This window comes from Myxine glutinosa, chromosome 1 (assembly GCF_964187855.1).
Source record: "Myxine glutinosa chromosome 1, kmMyxGlut1.1, whole genome shotgun sequence".
In the NCBI taxonomy this organism is placed as follows: domain Eukaryota; kingdom Metazoa; phylum Chordata; class Myxini; order Myxiniformes; family Myxinidae; genus Myxine; species Myxine glutinosa.
Genome location: NC_136261.1, coordinates 48091122 through 48111769, shown reverse-complemented (window position 1 = coordinate 48111769; position 20648 = coordinate 48091122). Strand labels below are relative to the sequence as shown.

General features: G+C 42.5%; 1 protein-coding gene across 1 annotated transcript in view; it reads left to right on the top strand.

The window, feature by feature from the left end:
- Positions 1-20648, top strand: part of FGGY (FGGY carbohydrate kinase domain containing) — a 55825-nt gene that overhangs the window by 15597 nt on the left and 19580 nt on the right. Inside the window, 8 exon segments of the mRNA XM_078771389.1 lie at positions 1264-1382; positions 1664-1789; positions 3406-3509; positions 8161-8268; positions 8478-8539; positions 11828-11978; positions 14202-14276; positions 15087-15173. Coding sequence (XP_078627515.1) covers positions 1264-1382; positions 1664-1789; positions 3406-3509; positions 8161-8268; positions 8478-8539; positions 11828-11978; positions 14202-14276; positions 15087-15173 — 832 coding nt within the window.

Here is a 20648-nt window from a genome sequence, read left to right as displayed (position 1 = left end):
TGTTCGGCCTGAAGACGACGCAATATCGCTCGAGGCGCTTTTATTTATTAATGTAAAATCAATTTGATACAACAACAACACAACATGCATTTTAAGGCCATTTCCCGGGGGTTAGCCTTGCGGTCCCCATGACAATCTTCTCCATTTTGCCCTATTTTCTGCATCTCTCCTTGTTAACCCCCCTTGCCCGCATTTCTTCTTCCACCATCTTTAGCAATGTCTTTCTCGGTCTTCCCCATCCTCTACTTCCTTCTACATTCATTTCCATCACTCTTCTCAACCAGTCACTTTCATCCTTCCTCAACACATGACCAAACCATCTCAACCTGTTTCTCTTCACAGCATCAATCACAGGCTCTATTCCCATCATCTTTCGCAATTCATCATTTGGCTTCCTCTCTCTCAACGACACTCCGCCCATCCACCGAACCATTCGCATTTCCAACCTTTCCAGCCTTCGTTGCTGCTCTACGTTCATTACCCATGTCTCGCTCCCATAAATCATAACACTTCTCACACATGCAGCATACACCTTTCCCTTCAGCTTCAACGACACTCCCCACCTCGTCAGCACGCCACTCAGTTCCCGAAACTTCTTCCATGCACATCTCACTCGAGCAACTGTTGCCGAGTCTGATCGATCCACCTTCTCCATTCAGCATGTCTCCTAGGGAGCAAAATGTTTTCACACCTTCCAGCTTCACGCCGTCTCCAAGATCCAACTCAACATTTCCTCCATCTGCAGCTCCCTCTGTGCACACCTTACACTTGAATGTAGCTGCTACAGTGGTTAATGACCCTCAAACCACTACATTTTTGATGAATCCACTCAGCGCACGACTGAAACTATTGGGTTTCCTCAAACACAAAGTGTATGCGAGAAATCCTACGACCCTTAGAGACTTGAAACAATTCATCCGTAATGAGACTGCTGCCTTAACGACTGAAACATACAGAACTGTGTGTCAGAGTGTTTCGTCACTGCTACAGCTGTGCATAGACAATGAGGGAAAGCAGTTTGAACATTTGAACTGATCTGTTTCATGTATATTAGACTGATTGGACTGTTTAACGAGTAATCATGTTTTGTTTTGCACCAAAGAACAATAATAAACTTAGTTGTTTGTTGCAGGTATCGTTCTTCAAAATGTGGCCAAGGTTTCTGGACCACCCTGTATTTATGTATGTATATATATATATATATTGGAGATTTTCATGTTTGAATGAAAATAACTCAAATGTGTCCTTTGTCATGCTATTCAGATCCCTATGTTGTTTGCTCTGTAAGTGGGGTGGTTACCAAGTTGGAAATGGCTGGAACAAGGATTTTTGGGAAAGCATAGGCCTGCCCGAGCTGACTGGGAAAGGTCAATCCAAAATCGGTATGTTAGTGTGTTCGAGTCATTTTCATCGTACACAATTATTCTGGTACTCCCTCTCGACCTGTGGTGTAACCCACATTGTCCTATGGCACCATTCCCACAACCCTCCACTTTAACGCATCCCTTTGCCCAATGACACCCCTCCCCCCGATTGCACATTCTGTTGCCCACCCCACCACGTGCCTTTCACAATATTGTGTCATTATTGCTCCATGGATAGCAATACTCTGTTTCGAATTTTGTTTCCTTTTCAAGCTATTGCCCTGATTTCCCATTACAAGGCCTTTCTGCTGCTTGTCCGGGGCGCACACTTGGAGCTTTGACCCCAGCGGCTGCAATAGAGCTCGGTGTGATACCAGGCATTCCAGTTGCAGTCTCCCTCATTGATGCCCATGCCGGAGGACTTGGTAAATGGAACTGCACATACATAGCAAATATCCCAAGTGCAAAAATCCCAAGTGCAAATCCTATACATTTTGTTACTTTCACGGTTAGGGTGGAAATCTTTTGACCCTTCACATTGGAATTGTCCTCGGGATCACATTTTTGTGCCTTTGTTTCAGCTTTTTATCCACTAACTTTTTTCCATATCATTTTGTGCTGGATCCCGTCTGCCTCAGCATTCATCTCTGTATCTGGAAAAAAAGTATTATCCTAAATGTCGTATTTAGAAGGTGGCTGTGTCCCTTAGAATGGCCGTGCACCAATTTCCATGCGTTTGCAGCTTTTCTGGATTAGCGGCTTTTGCAAGCGCATTTTTGAATCCATTTTCATTGCATATTTCTCCCTGGAAGTATCATTTAAATCTTATACAATACATGAACCAAGCTGGAAACATTCTATATTACTAGGTGTGCCTCCCCTCGTTCGCTGAAGAGTTTAAACAAGAGACAGTATGTTGTACTTCACAAACATATTGCAGGTCTCTCTGGGAGTGTGAATGAGGATGTAAAATGAAGTAAAACGCACGTAAAAGGATGTTTTATAACACGTAATTGTTGTTGGCATGGCTGTGGTTGTTGTTGTTTGTGTGCTCCATCCATGTGCTTTTGTATATTTTTCTCTTGCTATATTACTATTATTATTTTCTATATTTTCTATATTTTTCTACATTTATTTTCTTTTGTGTGCTCTATATTTTGTGAGAAGTATTACTATATTTTCTTTTGTGTGCTCTATATTTTGTGAGAAGTATTACTATATTTTATTTTGTGTGCTCCTCCCATGTCTTTCTGAACTCGAAAGGGTTCCTGCTGTCATAGAATAATAAATGTTAACGTTGGAACCACTACATTAAAGCTTGAGGTCCCACTCCATCTTCCTCAATCCCGGAAAATTGGCAAGTTTGCGATTAAAGGAACAATTATTTGTTCCAAGTAAATCGATTAATTAGCTTTACAAACAAGGAAAAAGGATTATCACCATCTCAATGGTACCATTTGCATTACTGTGCGAGAAGCAGAATCTCTTCAGGATAGAGCGTTACAGACGGAGAAACACGGATCCTTTTATATATCGAATATTAGCCTCACACGTTCGATCCCGAAGGGGTGGGAGAGGTTCATATAATCGGTTTGTACACCAGTGAGTGTGTGACTGCATGTATATCTACCTCAATATAAGTTACTCATTCTCAGATCTACCATAATCTATATACCTTGGTGTGGATTTCCATTGGTAAATTCTCAATTTTACTTTTGTGACTGATGTCTTGACATTTTATCCACTTTTTGGTCTTTCGCCAATCAGGCGGTAACGGGATCCTGTTCAGGTACACTTTAGGGTGCAACAGGCACGTCCAAGGATCAAATGTGTATTTTTTTTCCAAGCAGCTTAAGTTGAGGCAAAAGCACACAGACCATGTCCATCCATGGTTTTTTCCTCTCAAATGCTTACCCATGACGGCTTCCACGCATTGCTTTTAGCTTACTTTGCATGATCTTCAAATGGAAGCAATAGAGACTATTTCCACTTCATTTGATGTTGAATACTTGCAACGTCGTTCTTATTAATGTTTTTTCAGGTGTGGTTGGAGCAGATGTGATTGGGCGGGATCTTCCTTGTGAAGGTAGACCAATCACATCACGGCTAGCTATCATTGCTGGGACCTCAACTTGTCACATGGCAGTAGGTTCAATGACTTGCCTGTTCTCTGCTTTTAAATGCTGCTTGCCTTTGAACACAGGGAAATTTAATATCCCTTATTCAATGATGTTTGAGTGGTTCGCTTCATTATTTGGCTATGTCTGTCCGTCCCTCAAAAATGAAGAAGAACTCTTCTGACCCACCATGTTTAATTATAATGGGTTCCAAAGGGTTCTGAAGGGTAATTCTAATTGGTTCAAAAGGGTAATTATAATGGGTTCTAAAGGGCAATTCTAATGGGTTCTAAAGGGCAATTCTAATGGGTTCTAAAAGATGATTCTAAAGGGTAATTCTAGTGGGTTCTAAAGGGTATTTCTAGTGGGTTCTAAAGGGTATTTCTAGTGGGTTCCAAAGGGTAATTCTAAGGGGTTCTCAAGGGTAATTCTAAGGGGTTATCAAGGGTAATTCTAATGGGTTCCAAAGGGTAATTATAATGTGTTCTAAAGGGTAATTCTAATGGGTTCTAAAGGGTAATTCTAATGGGTTCTAAAAGGTAATTGTAATGTGTTCTAAAGGGTAATTCTAAAGGGTTCTAAAGGAAGATTCTAAAGGGTAATTCTAGTGGGTTATAAAGAGTACTTCTAAAGGGTTCTAAAGGGTAATTCTAAGGGGTTCTAAAGGGTAAGTCTAATGAGTTCTAAAGTGTAATTATAAAGGGTTCTAAAGAGTAATTCTTATTGGTTCCAAAGGGTATTCCTACAGGGTAATTTTAGAGGGTTCTAAAGGGTATTTCTAAAGGGTTTCGTTCGTTTCTAGGCTTTGCATATTTCATATTAAATATGCCAAATTTAACCGCTTCCTTCAGACACTGGTGCGATTTAAAAAAAAGACTTGTGTCACTCAACTTATGTTGGGCATTGTGAGTTAGCACTTCTGTGTTCCAACCTTTGTGCAGCCAAGTGGAGTTGATTGACATATTATTAATCCACACACACAAAGTGAAAAATGGGCTTTATCACTTGGTTCACTTTGTCTGTCTGTCTCTGTCTGTCTGTCATTTGTCAGTTTATGATCGAGGAACAATTTAAGATCATTTGAATGTTATATCTTGAACAGGAATTGGAAAGCAAACCTGTAGTTTAACAGTACTTTGCCTTTTAAGTTGTCCAGATCATGCACGTGCAGAGTGGAGTGAGACAATTTTTTTTACTGTCTGTCTGGCAGTCAAACAAATTTGAAAATCAATCAAAATTACAGGAAACTTACTGTTTTTATCGATGTCATAAGGGACACTCAATGGAGTACTGCTCTCCCCTCTGGGCTGGTGCTCCTGCCTCACACATAGCTCGTCTTCACGCTGTTGAAACCAAAGCGTTCAAAATCATTGGAATCTCCCGCGATGACGCTATCTCCGAGGGCCTTTCACTTACTCACCGCAGGCAGGTTGGTGGTCTTTCCGTCTTCTACCGACTCATCTCCGGCCTTGCCCCCCCAGCTCTCTCTGGGCTCTGTCCCCCAAATATTCCTACAGGTCGCACAAGATCTGCCTGCAACCCTCTTATGGTTAAACTGCCAAAATCAAGACTCTCTGCTCACCTTCACTCCTTCATTCCTCTTTTCTCCCGCCTCTGGAACAAACTCCCTCACTCTCTTCAATCCCACTCCTCCCTCCAGGTCTTTAAAACGGCTGTTCACCACCATCTTTTATCTTCCCCAATCCAAAACCTTGATCTTTTCTACCCCCGCTAATTTCACCCCAAATCCACTTTTTTGAGGTGCCGACTTCTTTCCTGGAAGTCCTTGGTGTCGTTGCGTTTTATACCTATCCTGTCTGGTACTTACTGGTACTCAAAACCGGGTACTTACTTTTTCCGCATGCGAAATTTGCATTTTTATTTTTTTAAATTATACAATGGCTACAAAATGTAAATGTTTCATGATATTTGTTATATTATATCACCTTTATCTATCAATATTGTTGAAATGAAGATCAAATAGCTGTATGTTGAAATATGTTGAAAAAGTCAAAACTTTAGACGGGGTGTACTTACTTTTTCACGTGACTGTATATACCTTAACACTCCAGAACACGTGTCTCCTTTTTAGCACTTTCAAAGAACTTTCGTTTAGCAGTACTTGAACAAAATAATACGCCATTTTACATTATCACAACCAATCAAATTTCCTGCTCGCAGACCCCACCCATGTCCTTGTTTCTAAGACTGCACAGGGTAAGGTGTTCTATGAACTCTGTTGTTTGCAAGGTAAATGTACTTCGAGTAAATAAATGCGATTCTGGTTTTCCACACATTGGTGATATTTAGAGTGAAGCAATTGTTTTCTGTTGGGAAATGAGCACCGAGAACCTTGAAACAACAACAACAACAACCCACATGACTCTTACAGTGATACATTTAAATGCATTATACTGCAGGATTATCATCTATGGCTATAGTAGAGCATGGGCTCTGCCAAAGCATTTCATAGGCAAGAATTCCACTGGGTGGTTTGCCATTCCTCTCCAAGTGGGGTCTGGATTTTAATTTACAATCACCAGATATCAATACAGAATGAGCTCAGCCAGTTAAGCAATCGTGTAATCAAGATGAGTAGCAAGTATTCATGAAATAAGTGTATGAAAATTTGAAATGAATTACAGTAATCGTGCCAAAACTTGTGCGAACATATAACAATTAGCCAATGGCAAAGAGGGGGAGCAATTTTAATAGGTACTCAATTTCACGCCTTTCAAAGGAACAGTCTTTTTAGCCGCGTCACAGACGCTGGTCATAGAGTGCCCTCTGCTGTTGTTGTTGTTCTTCTTGTTCTTCTTGTTCTTGCAGAGAAGACAAAACCTCAAAGCTCCACCCATTCTGGGAGAGCCTTCATATAAACAAATATCCACCATTTTATTAACTCGCATAGCTTTGAGGCCTGTTTTGTAGGCCCGTGGTGTCTTCCTCTCTCACACAGTTTTATTTCAAATCAAATTCGATATATCATTTCATTTTTCACAGTCGCTAACATAGTTTTAGACTCGGTTGAAAAAAAACGGGAAGAAAATCCGATGAAAGTTGCCCTTTATAGAACGAAATGAATTCTCAAAGGCCTGTAACTTCAAGTCCATTGAGATATATTTTTTTTAAATCGCGGCATGGTCAGTCATACACCGCCCGAAATAAGATGGGAAAATGCCGAGATATATATATTTTGTTTAAATCGCGGCATGGTCAGTCATACACCGCCCGAAATAACAGACGGGAAAATGCCGAGATATATTAAAAATTCGTCCATTTGATGACAATCGTCACGATGAAATATTTAATTTATACGTCGTCACAATAATGTGGAGAGAGGAGCATAGCTTCGTTCACGTGTCGCCACACACGGGAAATTGCCGAGATATATCTTTTTTTAAATCGCGGCATGGTCAGTCATACACCGCCTGAAATAACAGACGGGAAAATGCCGAGATATATTAAAAATTCGTCGCCACACACGGGAAATTGCCGAGATATATTTTCACTTTGCACAAAAATAACATCAAATAATCGAATCAATAGGAATGTCCTGTGCCTATAACATTGACGTTATAGGCACAGCTGCATCTAGGCATTGTGTAACATCGACGTGGCTTTTGTTTTAATTAAAACTTTTTGTACTTGTTTCATCAAAACCTGGTGAGATGCTGTTAATTTAGCACCAGGGATGCAACATGTCTTAGTTGGGCTCAAAACGCTGAATCAGTGGGAAATGGTGTCCACTTTTTTTTGAAGACGGATTCTAGGGTAAAATTTGACGCTGAGTACGATGGTGCCGACCGATCTTTTTGAAAAAGGTGCCCAAAGTGCCCATTTTGGACCTTAATGGTGCCCAAAACCGGTTTTTGGGCATTTTGGCCAAGTTTATGTCCAGGACAATATTTTTTCTTCATTAGAAGGTTGATTTAGACATATGATATATGTGTTATGAATTTAAACTCATGAAATAGCCCAGGGGCCCGTTAATTGGCAAAAAAGGGCCCATTGGCCCATTATGTGTAAATAGGCATGGGTGCAGGTGTTTATCCAACTTAATAGCTATATAAAGACAAATTTGGACCATATCTCTTACCCGGTGTACATGAAGTGAACATCTCCCAATGGTGAAAAATCACTTTAAAAATTAAATAATTCTCATATCCGAATCCATCTTCAGATCTTCACCAAAATCGCATCGAATCGTCCTTGTTATGTCGGACACCCAACCGGTCCACCAAGTTTCGTCCAAATCTGTCCACAACTTTTTGAGATATCCTGTTATGTATCGTTTTTGGCCCAATCTCCCAATGGTGAAGAATCACTTTAAAAATTCTAGTGGCCGGATCGGAATCCGGATCTTCACCAAGATCTAATCATTTCGTCCTTGTTTACATACGTTCCATCTCTGCCAAATTTCGTCGACAACTTTTTGAGATATTTTGTTCACAGATACTTAAAAAAGTGTCTGTGAAACAGACAGGGGTGAAAACATAACCTCCATCCACCTTTGGTGGCAGAGGTAACAACCAAAATGGCGTCCAGAGCAACTGAGACACTAATAGTATTGTCTATTTCAACACGATCATAAACAGGTTATGATATGTTCTCAGCTTTATCTTCACCCCTATTTTAAGAATATTGGCCACTCTTATTCCATTCACTTTGCTTGTTAGGTGAGTGTAGAGGCCATTCAAATCGGTGGCGTTTGGGGTCCGTTCCACTCTGCTATGGTGCCTGGTCTGTGGCTACACGAGGCAGGACAAAGCGCCACTGGGAGTCTGGTAAGGTGTGAGGAGTAATGTTGGGAAAGTGTGAGGTTTTAACGAGTTAAGAGATAAATTTGGAGATTATTTTGAGGGAAGTCTCAATTGTTGTGTACGGTTGTCATCATTTTCGGTTGAAAATATTGAGGCAAATTGCTGACGCAAAGATTTGTCACAGCAAATGCATGTTGTTTTTTGTGGGTTCTTTATGTTTGTGTGGAATGAAGATCAATCACATCGTCTCGGGGCACCCAGCGTACAAGGATTTACAGACAGCTGCAGATACCAGGTGGGTATTTCTTGCTACTCTTTGATACTGAAGATTTGTTGTTGAACATGTAGATGCAATTATGCGAGTCAGACAGGTCAGCAGGTAAGCACACAGTGGTATAGTGATGCACATGGCCGAGCAGTACATTGTGGCAGTGGAACAGGCTTGGGCCATGTATTTATTAAATGCTGTCTCCGTCCTCCGTATGCAGCACAAGGTTGTGGGGTAGCGTCATTGGCTGAGGGGCATGGCTGTGCCGCTGATGCAATGCCCTCTACTGGTTAGGGCGGGAATTTTGAATATGGCCATAGTGCCATCGATAGCTCACCTGGTCCTCGCAAAGGGCACTCTTTCATTCCTCTTTTCTCCCACCCCTGGAGCAAACTCCCTCACTCTCTTCAATCCCTCCAGGTCTTTAAAACAGCTGTTCACCACCATCTCTTATCTTCCCCCATCCAAAACCTTGATCTGTTCTACCCCCGTTAATTCACCCCAGATCCACTCTTTTGAAATACTGACTTCTTTCCTGGAAGTCCTAGCAGTGTCCATGTGGTTTTTTTTTTACCTCTCCCACCCCCAACCCCATTCGCACCCCTCCCCCCCTTCCCATGCCTCCTCCCCCCAAGCCCTCTCCCTCCCACAGATCTCCCGATGTCCCTGCTCTCAAATGTTGTACTTATGTGCTCCCCCCTCTCTCCCCATCTTGTCTCCCGCTCCCTTTATTTCGTCTTATGTGTCGGTTTTTAATTTTTTAAAATTTTTTGTCATTAATGTTTGCTCTTTAACATGAGCCTCGATGTTGTATACAAGAAATTTTTTTTTTTTTTTTTTTAACGTGCACCAACTAATGTCGGCAGACGGGACGCCCAGCTTAACTCCATCTGAGGCACAGCACACACTGATGAATCACCCTGCCTGTGAAATACCAGGATGACAGTTTATAGCTGGGTCAGGATTCCAACTCAGGCTAGACACTAGACAGGTTAGGGGGGAGTGTGCTTACCTCTAGCCCTTCCTTCCAGCCCTTTATTATATGTCAATCAGCTATGATAAAGGGCAATTGTAAAATGTCAAGTGCCTTCGTTTCTCGTTAAATTGCGAAGACTTTAAGAGAAACTTTGTTGGAGTTACTATATCAAAATTAATTTTAAAAAGACTTTGCTTTAAGCACAGCCACAGTGTAAGAATTAGATAAACTCTACAAGGGTCAACGTCCACCTACAATCAAAAGAGATTGACTTTCTACAATCAATCCTGGAATGTCCATTTGTTGACATAGCTCTTGTTGATCCAGTGGCTTCATAACATCTTCTGAGGTCATAAACAGTTTCTCTCCTAATGTTAAAGAGCCTTTCAACATGGCTAATGGAAGACCCTGCTTGAAGGTGTTCAATGATGTGATTCCTCTCATTTTGTCAGATGTGGCATTGTGATGGATTGTTAAAGAATGTAACGAGCATGGCGCTTGGTGGAACGCATACTTCCGCCAGGCGGAACAGTTTACATTTTGTATCCCACTATATGCTGGATCTGTAGCCGGACCATAACCAGAATCTCATTGGCTTGTTCTTTTCACCTACCCAACTCATCCACCAAATTTTGTCATAACCCATCCACAACCTTTTGAAATATCGTGCTATATATTGTTTTTGGCCCGATCTCAATTTTGAAGAATCACTTAAGAAAAATTCTAGTATCCAGATCTTCACCAAAATCTTACTATAATTCACCAAATGTCCGTCTGTCTGTCTGTCCGTCCGTCCGTTCCCAGGTACCGCAAAAACGGCTGAACCGATTGCAACGATATTTTTGGTGGGTAATCCTGGGACCCCCTGGAGTAAAATAGGCTATATTGTTTTTCCAATTTCAGCTTTGGTCTCCAGCATTTTCAGGTTTGGACTCCCGCATAACATTATTTTCCCAGGTACCGCACAAACGGCTGCACCGATCGCAACCTGATGAATGAAAACACACAGTTAAAAATAATGACCTTGGACAAAGACCTTATAGAAGGACATGGGTTGAATCCCTGCTTGAGAGAATGCCAAACCCCCTCCCCACCATCACGGTCGTTTCTCCAACTCACAATCCCATGAGATATGTGGAAAGGACGACCCAAAACCAATTATCTTCTTTTTGATTCGTATATAAACATCATTAAAAGTAAATAATGACCTCGGCCAAAGTTCAAACGACGTGGGTTTAATCTCTACATGAGAGAATTCCACATAGCTATTTGGGCGGTGTATAAGCTAACAGATCGCTGTCTCCATCGATCTTGCCAAGGCCGTAACACCTATCGGCTCAAAATCCTTTTAACTGTTGACTTGGTAGTTTTTACAATGAAGGAAACATTAACAATGTTGTTAAAAGTTTATTTTTTATATTAATGCTATTTAATTTGTGATTGGTCTTATGTTGTTTGGAATGAAAAAAGAGATATTGAGTTCAAGTGAATGACGAAATGCCGTGATGGTTTCTACTTTCTGAACATTAACTTCGCGGATCGCCATATGCAGATTCGCCACGATCCCACGATCGATGTTTCTATACGTGAATGTACCCGTTTGTTTGCGTATGGGTACGTTTTTCATGGAAGTCCTTCACGAACTTGCTGTCCCTGTCTGACGTGCGACTGAAGGTGCTACAGGAATGTGGAATTTATTGGTTTCATGCTTTAGCATTCGCCGTTTCTGCATTGTCTGTTTGGTTCTGGCCTCCCACCCATGCATAGCACGGTACCTCACTAGTCTAAATAATTCGTCCTTGTCACATATGCAACCTGTCCACCAAGTTTCGTACGAATCCGTCCACAACTTTTTGAGATATCTTGCTCACAGACAGACAGACAAAGAAACAAACAGAGGTGGAAACACACCCAACCTGTCCACATTAGGTGGGAATAACATTGCATGGAAACTTACAAGCAGGTATTCTGCATATCCCTCGTGCCATAAAGACCCTTGGAATGAATGCCTGAACAGTCCTTCAACAATTAAATTATCAATTCTAAATGTTTTAAAATTTTTTATGTTGGACAGTAGAAGTTGACACACGTTCTTTGTCTAAAAAGGCAAAAACAATTTCGTATCACCACAATTGCTACCCTGCAGGCTTTCACTTAAAGTTTGCTAATCATGTTGGTAAGATGTTTTGGTTCTCACATTTGCCTAGCAACCAAAATATTGGGATGCGTTTGCTCTGAGAGTTGACAAATGTAGCACATCCGTTATTGAATGCTAATCTGTGACTCATTGGCCTGATAATTTTGAGATGCCTTCCTATCTTTGGTCTTTTGTTCTTCAGTGGCCAAAGCATTTATGATTACCTCAATGAGAAGCTGATGACCATGGTCCCGGCTGGCAGTCACCTCGCACGACTGACCTCTGACCTGCACATTTGGCCAGATTTTCATGGCAATCGATCACCAGAGAGCGATCCAGATCTACGTGGCATGGTAAGGACATTTGCCAAACAGGTTATGTAGATAATACTAATATTTATTATCTCACTTGTCACTGACACTGATTAGAGAAAATTACCTCTACATTTTACCTGCATAAAACTCTTATGAATAAGCGTTTGCAATTCACGTGACTAACGACGATGAATAAAGGTGGAGATTTTCAAATGGAGAATGTATAAAGTGAACTTTGTGATGGAAGTGACCGAGATTAATATTGAAGATTTTTAGCAATTTCATTTCCACTTTTTTTGCCTTAAAATTCGCCATTTAAAGATAAATATTCGAGTTTCTCTGGCGACCAACACCATGACAGTAGCATTTAAATGGTGGGCCATTTATCTATTCCCAGTTTTGAAGCCCTGTAATTCTGTTGCTAAGAAACAAAATCGAACAAAATATTTACAGGATATGCAATGCCTTCAGAAAGTATTCACACACCTTGACATTTTGTTGTTGCAGCCTGAATTTAAAATGGATTAAATTATAATTTCTGTCACCAATATATAGAAAATACCCCATGTCAGTGAAAACATGTTTTTAGAAATTGTTACAAATCTATTGAAAATGAAATACAGAAATATCTAAATTGCATAGGTATTCAACCCCCTGAGTCAATAGTTTGTAGAAGCGCCTTTGGCAGCAATTACAGCTTCGAGCCTGCTGTATCACCTTTGCACATCTGGATTTGAAGACTTTCTCCCATTCTTCTTTGCAGATTTTCTCAAGTTCTGTCAAGTTGGATGGGGAGTGTCGATGAACAGCAATCTTCAAGTATTTCTTCAGATTCTCAATGGGATTCAAGTCTCGGCTTTGGCTGGGCTGCCCAATTACTTTCATGTTCTTGTTCTGAAGCCATTCCATTGTTGCTTTGGCTGTATGCTTAGGGTCATTGTCCTGTTGGAATGTAAATCTTTGCTGTAGTCGAACATCTTTTGCACTCTGAAGCAGGTTCTCCTCAAGGATTTCTCTGTATTTGGCTCCATTCATTGTTCTCTCTATCCTTACAAGTCGCACAGTCCCTGCCACTGAAAAGCATCCCCATAGCATGATGCTGCCACCACCATGTTTCATGGTAGGGATGGTGTTTGATGGGTGATGAGTTGTGCTCGGTTTCATGGTAGATGTAGCGCTTTGCATTCAGGCCAAATAATTCAATTTTCGTCTCATTAGACCACAGACCCTTTTGCCTCGTGCTCTCAGAATCTTTACGTGCCTTTTTGGAATCTCCAGGCGTGCTGTCATATGCCTCTTTCTCAGGAGTGGCTTCCGTCTGGCCACTCTCCCCTAAAGCCTAGATTTGTGAAGTGCTGCAGATTGTTCACTGTTGTTGTGGGTTCTCCCATCTCAGCCAAGGAACTCTAGTTCTGTCAGAGTGGTCATTGAGTTCTTGGTCATTTCCCCGACCGAGGTCCTTCTTCCCCGGTTGCTCAGTTTGTTTGGACAGCCAGCTGTAGGAAGAGTCTGGGTAGTTTTATATTCTTTCCATTTCCTAATGATGGAGCTCACTGTGCTCTTGAGAACTTTCATCACTAAATAAAAATGTTTATACCCTTTCCCAGGTCAATGCCTCCTCACAATTCTGTCTACAGTTCTTTGGACAGTTCCTTGGACTACATGGTAGAGTTTCTGCTCTGACATGCACTGTCAACTGAACCACCTTTAGAGGCCATTTTTCCCCGCAGAGCAGGGGTTGGCCTTTTTCGGGCACCGTGGTCCCCTTTTTTTGAAGCAATGTTTTATGGCCGGATGCCTTTCCTGCCGCCAACCCTGTAGGTTGCCTCTTGCGACACACAGGGAATTACCAGTGAACTGGTACTCAATTTGCCGACCTCGGAAGGATGACAGGCTGAGTCAACCCCCTGGTGTTAATTCAGCGATCGACTGGGATTTAAATCCAGGTCGATCGCTGAATTAAAAAACCGTCGCCAAAAAAGGCCAACCCCTGCTCTGCGGGGGAAAAATGGCCTCCAAAGGTGGTTCTTCTTCTTCTTTCTTCAATTCTTCAATTTCACTTTCTAGTTTATGGATCTCTTTGGGTACTTGAATAAATAAAATGGCACATAGTGACTTTCATCTGCTATTTGCTTTGTTATGTAAATAGTCTGAATAATTGTCTCGTCCCTTAACCTTCAGCATAATTGCCTTCCCCTTATAATATCTGGTGTGAAATTTATGCTGCATCAGATTAACCTTGTGTATTTTGTCTCTCTACAGATTGTCGGCCTAAACTTGTCTCACTCCCTCAGTAACCTTTCGCTGCAGTACCTGGCCTGTATACAAGCACTCGCGGTGAGCCTGCCAAGTCAAAGGCGTTACGCCTTGTTCCTTCACATCAGCATAGCTGTGAATTGTGACTCGATTTGACCATGAATCAGATTCAATTTGATCTTGTTGAAATTTTCACCCATGAAGATTCGTTTTTCTTTCACATGTTAGTGTCGTGGAGACTTCGCTACCAAATCTGAGTCGTTGAAGTTCTCTATGTTGGGTAATAGTCAGCCAGCCAACCCAGGTTATTGTGTCGTTTAATGGCATCTCTTTGTTACAAACAAACTAACTAGCCAGGCACATTCTATGGGTCCTATGTAACATCGCCAGGGTGGATGTCAGTTTGGCTTTGGCCGTTAAAGTGTCAAAAATCGAAAAAACAAAATGACGGCCAAAACTACCATTAAATCATCTTTTTGACATTAGTTTTTTTCAATTCAACACTCCACTGTGAGTATAAAATTGTTTTTTTGTGAGCCTAAAGGAAAGAATATAATTCTCAAAAGCAGGGGCATCGGAAAAAATGTTTTTGCATGAATATTTCGCACTTGTGTTGTTGTAGATCAAAAGAAACCCCTCCCCTGCGATTGTATGTTAATCCTGCAGGATGGGGGAAACGGCAAAAATATAGGAGCTTAACATTTCTGCTGATTAGATTACTTATTGTGGTAATTTAGATCATTTGCACGTTGCCAGAAGAATTTGTGAAATCCAAAATGTTTATATTCCGAACAGTTATTGTTTGATATATTTGCGTCAGTCTTGTAAATAAATATACATTATACACGTCATCTCAGGATATTGAACGTCATCTCGGGATATGCTCCGCAGGTTGGTCGGAGCGATGAAGAGACTGACAAGTTCTGGTGTGCAATAGAGAAGCTGATGGAAAATGTGAAAGATGAGGAAGTTGTTGTGGTAGGAGGAGACCTAAATGGACATGTGGGAAGGAGTATGGACGGTTTTGAGGGAGTTCATGGGGTTTACGGATATGGTGTGAGAAATGGAGAAGGTGAAAGGATTTTGGAGTTTGCTGATGGAGCTGATTTGTTGATTTGTAATACTCAGTTCCAGAAAGAGGATAATAAGCTTGTTACATACACGTCAGGTGGGTCGACGACAACCGTTAACTACCTGATGGTGCGTAGGCGAGATAGGGGGCACCTCCAGGACACAAAGGTGATCCCGGGGGAGGAGACTGTTTCACAGCACCACTTGGTTGTCTGCGACATAAGGGTGAAAGGTTCGAGTAGAGCTCGGCGGGTGAAGTACGAACCGAGAATGAAGGTGTGGTGGTTGAAAGAGGTGACAGTAAGGGAGGCATTAAAAGAGAGGCTGAGTAGGGTAGAGGATGATGTGGTTGAGCTTGAAAGTGGTTGGATGTCAATGAAAGCTAGTCTGTTGGGAGCCGTTGGTGAGGTATGTGGATGGACAAAAGGACCACCAAGGCACTCGGAAACATGGTGGTGGGATGATGAAGTTGGAAAGAGGATTGACGAGAAGAGGAAGATGTTCAAGGAGTGGCAGAAGGCGAAGGGTACGGGGGCAGAAAAAGCAGAGCATGAAAGTTATAAGGCAGCCAAGAAGGCTGCAAAGAAAGAGGTAGCAAAGGCGCAGGAGGCATGTAGGAAAATGTTCGGAGAACGCTTGGATTCGGAAGAGGGTCAGAGAGCGGTATTCAGGATTGCAAAGCAGATAGCGAAAGAGAGGTGTGATGTGATGGTGGTGAGTTGCTTGATGGAGGAAGTGGGACAAATCTTTGTGGACCCAGATGGAATTAAAGGAAGATGGAAGAGATATATGGAAATGCTGTTGAATGCAGAGAATGAATGGGATGACAACATCGAGAGTAACCCAGTTTTAGGGCCGGCAGAGAAGATAACTGAGAAGGAAGTTGAGGAAGCGATAAAAGCAATGAAGAGTAGAAAGGCGGGAGGGCCGATGGGAGTTGTGGGAGATATGTTGAAGTCAGCAGGAAGTTGGGGTGTAAAGAGAATGACAGAGATCTGTAATCTGGTGGTGAAAGAAGGCCGCATTCCAGTGGATTGGGAACTGAGTACCCTCGTCCCTCTATACAAGGGGAAAGGTGACCTGGACTGTGGCTCGTATCGAGCGATAAAGTTATTGGAGCATGGAATGAAGGTATTGGAAAGGGTGTTGGAGAGGAGGATAAGGAAGAAAGTGAAGATTGACAAAATGCAGTTTGGATTTATGCCAGGAAGAGGAACGACAGATGCGCTTTTTATTGTAAGGCAGTTGCAGGACAAGTACATGGAGAAGAGGAAGAAGTTGTCTCTTGGGTTTGTTGATCTGGAGAAAGCATTCGATAGGGTTCTACGCGAAGTAGTGACATGGGCATTAAGGAAGTTAGGAGTGGAGGAATGGTTAATCAGGGTCGTGATGGCAATGTACAAAAGAGCGCACACAGCTGTAAGGACGAAGGACGGGAACAGTGGTGAGTTTGAGGTGAAGGTGGGAGTGCATCAGGGGTCGGTACTAAGTCCACTACTATTTATAGCTGTGATGGAGGTGCTGGCTCAGAACGTAAAGGAGGGTTTACCGTGGGAGTTGTATGCAGATGATCTGGTGTTGATTGCGGAAAGTATGGATGGACTGAAGGAAAAGATGAACAAGTGGAAGGAATGTATGGAGACAAAAGGTCTGAAGGTGAATATCGGAAAGACTAAGGTAATGGCAAGTGGTAAAGCATGTGGTGAGGTGGAAAGAACTGGGAAGTGGCCGTGTGTTGTGTGCAGGAAGGGTGCTGGAGTGAACTCCATTCAATGTACAATGTGCGCTGAGTGGGTTCATCAAAAATGTAGTGGTCTGAGAGGGTCATTAACCAGTGTGGCAGCTACATTCAAATGTAAGGTGTGCACAGAGGGAGCTGCAGATGGAGGAAATGTTGAGGTGGATCTTGGAGACAGCATGAAGGCGAAAGGTGTGAAAACATTTTTCTACTTCGGAGACGTGCTGAATGGAGAAGGTGGATCAGACTCGGCAACGGTTGCTGGAGTGAGATGTGCATGGAAGAAGTTTCGGGAACTGAGTGGTGTGCTGATGAGGAGGGGAGTGTCGTTGAAGCTGAAGGGAAAGGTGTATGCTGCATGTGTGAGAAGTGTTGTGATTTATGGGAGTGAGACAAGGGTAATGAACGTAGAGCAGCAACGAAGGCTGGAAAGGGTGGAAATGCGAATGGTTCGGTGGATGTGTGGAGTGCCGTTGAGAGAGAGGAAGACAAATGATGAATTTCAAAAGATGATGGGAATAGAGCCTGTGATTGATGCTGTGAAGAGAAACAGGTTGAGATGGTTTGGTCATGTGTTGAGGAAGGATGAAAGTGGCTGGTTGAGAAAAGTGATGGAAATGAATGTAGAAGGAAGTAGAGGATGGGGAAGACCGAGAAAGACTTGGCTAAAGATGGTGGAAGAAGAAATGCGGGCAAGGGGGTTAACAAGGAGAGACGCAGAAAATAGGGCAAAATGGAGAAGATTGTCATGGGGATCGTAAGGCTAACCCCCGCTCTAGCAGGGAAAATGGCCTTAAATGCATGTTGTTGTTGTTGTTTGTTGTAAATAAATATACAACATTTGTTTAGAACACGTTTTAATTAAATGACTTCACCAGTTTTATTTTTTGTCTCTCCACAGGTTTAAATCTGCTCTATGAGGATCGATGAAACATGGAACCCGTTGCAGTTTTAAAGCGCAAGTGGACGGCTCCCGTTTCATCAGGAAATTCGTGTCTATTCTGTGAGAAAAAGTCGCGAAAAGGAGAGACCAAACTACGACAGAAAGGAAAAGACGCGAATTCGAGAGGATGTTAATGAACTGGTCGGCTTAAAAGACGTGGACTTGCCAGAATCAGAAATAGTGCAAAGGTTGGCTGATCTGAATGACAACGATTGGTCTGACTGTACATTTGTCTGGCATAAATCCTGCTATGGCAGTTTTAGTACTGAAACTAAACTGGAACGACTATGCCAGAAATCAAATACAGGCACCATCGATCCCATGGAAATGTCCTTAGAAGTGTGTGAGGGACAATCGCGCCAATCCAGATCTTCAATGTCGTCCATGAACTGGGAATGGTGTATATTTTGCCAAGTTGATGAGAGAAAAGAAGATATACGGAATATATCTCCCATGAGCATGTCTCAGAAGGTACTCAACATGGCCGTCAATGATGTCACCATGCAAGTTAGGTTGGCGGGTGTTGTCGGAGACCTATGTGCTGCCGAAGGCAAGTATCATCTGAACTGTTGGATAAACTTTCAGCGAGCTGTTGAAAAAATGAAACGGAGCCAATCAGGAACCAGCGATGTTAATAACATACACTTAGATGAGATCTGCTTGGATATTATACAGGGACTATCAAGTGGGCATGTGTACGACATGTCTCATGTGTGGCATCGGTATGAAGACCTTTGTTCTGTGAGTGGACACCACATTCCTGACAAGGATGCATCAAGAAGGCAGAGTTTCTATGGTGATGTTAAGAAGGTTATTGGCCCGAGTTGCTGCACTGTCCGTCCTCTTGATCCAAAGTCGCCGCTGCTTTGTACCCAAGTGATCTGGCATTCTACTTTGCATTCTGAGTGCGGATGTACCTGTACAAGCTTCTCCCACGTTTCCTGGTCTGGCCGACCCGATGAAAGGTGCTTGCATACTGATTGATGGGCACGCTCTTATTCAGAGTTTAGGAAAACCTGTTGGTTGTAAATGCTTTGGAGATTATGCAAACGCCTTCGCCCGTGCTGTAGTTGTTCACTTCGGTCGGGGTGCCACATGGGTAGATGTCATCTTTGACAGATATCTTGGCTCCATGTCAATGAAAGGCCAGACGAGAGTGAAACGAGGCCAAAAGGCAAGGAGGCCTATTCGGAAGATAATCAGCGACGGCAAGGTTCCACTTCCGTAAGTTTGGGGTCAGTTCATATCCGTTCAGCTCGTATCGTTCGTATCCTATAATGTCCTTGCTCTCAAATGTTGTGTTTGTGTCCTTCCCCTTCTCCCCCCATCTTGTGTTCCGCTCCCCTTATTTTGTGTTTTATGTGTCGATTGACTTTTTGTGTGATTAATGTTAGCTCTTTCACAAGCCTCGATCTTGTATCCAAAAAAAAAAAAAAAAAAAAAAAAATCCCTGGGGGAAAACAAAGCTTATCCTGCTTCATTCCTTTCAGATGACCTGATGAGCCGTCATGCTGAAGTTCCTGACGGTTGCGAGTTGATAGTCGGTGGAGGATTCACCACTCTCGAGAAAGCCTCATCAACAAATAGAGGTATTCTGACCAGTTTGAGCTGTGATCACGAAGAAGCGGATACCCGCATTATTCTCCATGGGCTAGAAGCTACCAAATCCGGATCTGAGAGAGTCATCGTTCATTGCAGAGACACTGATGTCTTCCTTCTTCTGCTGTATTTCTTCCAACAAAGCCTTGTTTGGATGATTGGTGGGACCTTTCGTGATAGACGATGTTACCCGGTTCACGAAGTCTCGCAAAAGCTGTCAAAACCTGTCAAGGATAATCTGTTGGGGTTTCATGCTCTGACTGGATCAGACACAACTTCATCATTTACAGGATGTGGCAAGAAGACGTGTTGGAAAGTCTTTGTAGAATATCCGCATCTTCTCTGTGGAGTTGGTCACGATGGACCATTGGCAGAAGTTGAAGAGTTTGTGTGTCGCCTATACTCGGCCCCGGATCCCAAAGGCGGTGTCAACCAGGCTAGATTTGATCTGTTCCGAAAAGGAAAGAAACAAATTGAAAATCTTCCACCCACAGAAAATGCTCTCAAGTCACACTTGGCAAGAGCAAACTACCAGGCGAAAGTGTGGTTGGCTGCTGGACAGTGTGACAATCGAAATGCAGTAGGCTTGCCGTCATCTTCCTGTGGATGGCGAGAAACTGAAGGGGGACTTGATGTAGTCTGGATTACTCTTCCAGCAGTACCAGTGGCATGTATTGAGTTGATGACTTGTGGTTGCAAAACAAAGTGCAGGACCGCTGCATGCAAATGCCACAAGTCGAGGCAGATGTGCATCCCAGCATGTGGGTGCGAATCCGAGGGTTGCTGTAACCCTGCTACGAATCAGTAACTGTGAATCAGGCTGTTTATCACAACAGCCACAATTAACTGACAAAATGGTGCGAAAGAGACTCTGTGCAAGTAATTCGATCCAATCTCGTCTTATGCTGGTCTTTCGGCATGTTATATTCTCTCACTGTCGCTAGTAAATATAAGTAAATGAACAGACACTCAATTGTCAGCCCCCCCCCCCCCCTCCCCAACATTCAGACATTTTAAATGTGGCTTTCTAATGTTAATCGGACAATATGTCAAGTGTACTGACTCCATTGTAATATTCATCATTGTTAACAGAATGTGGACA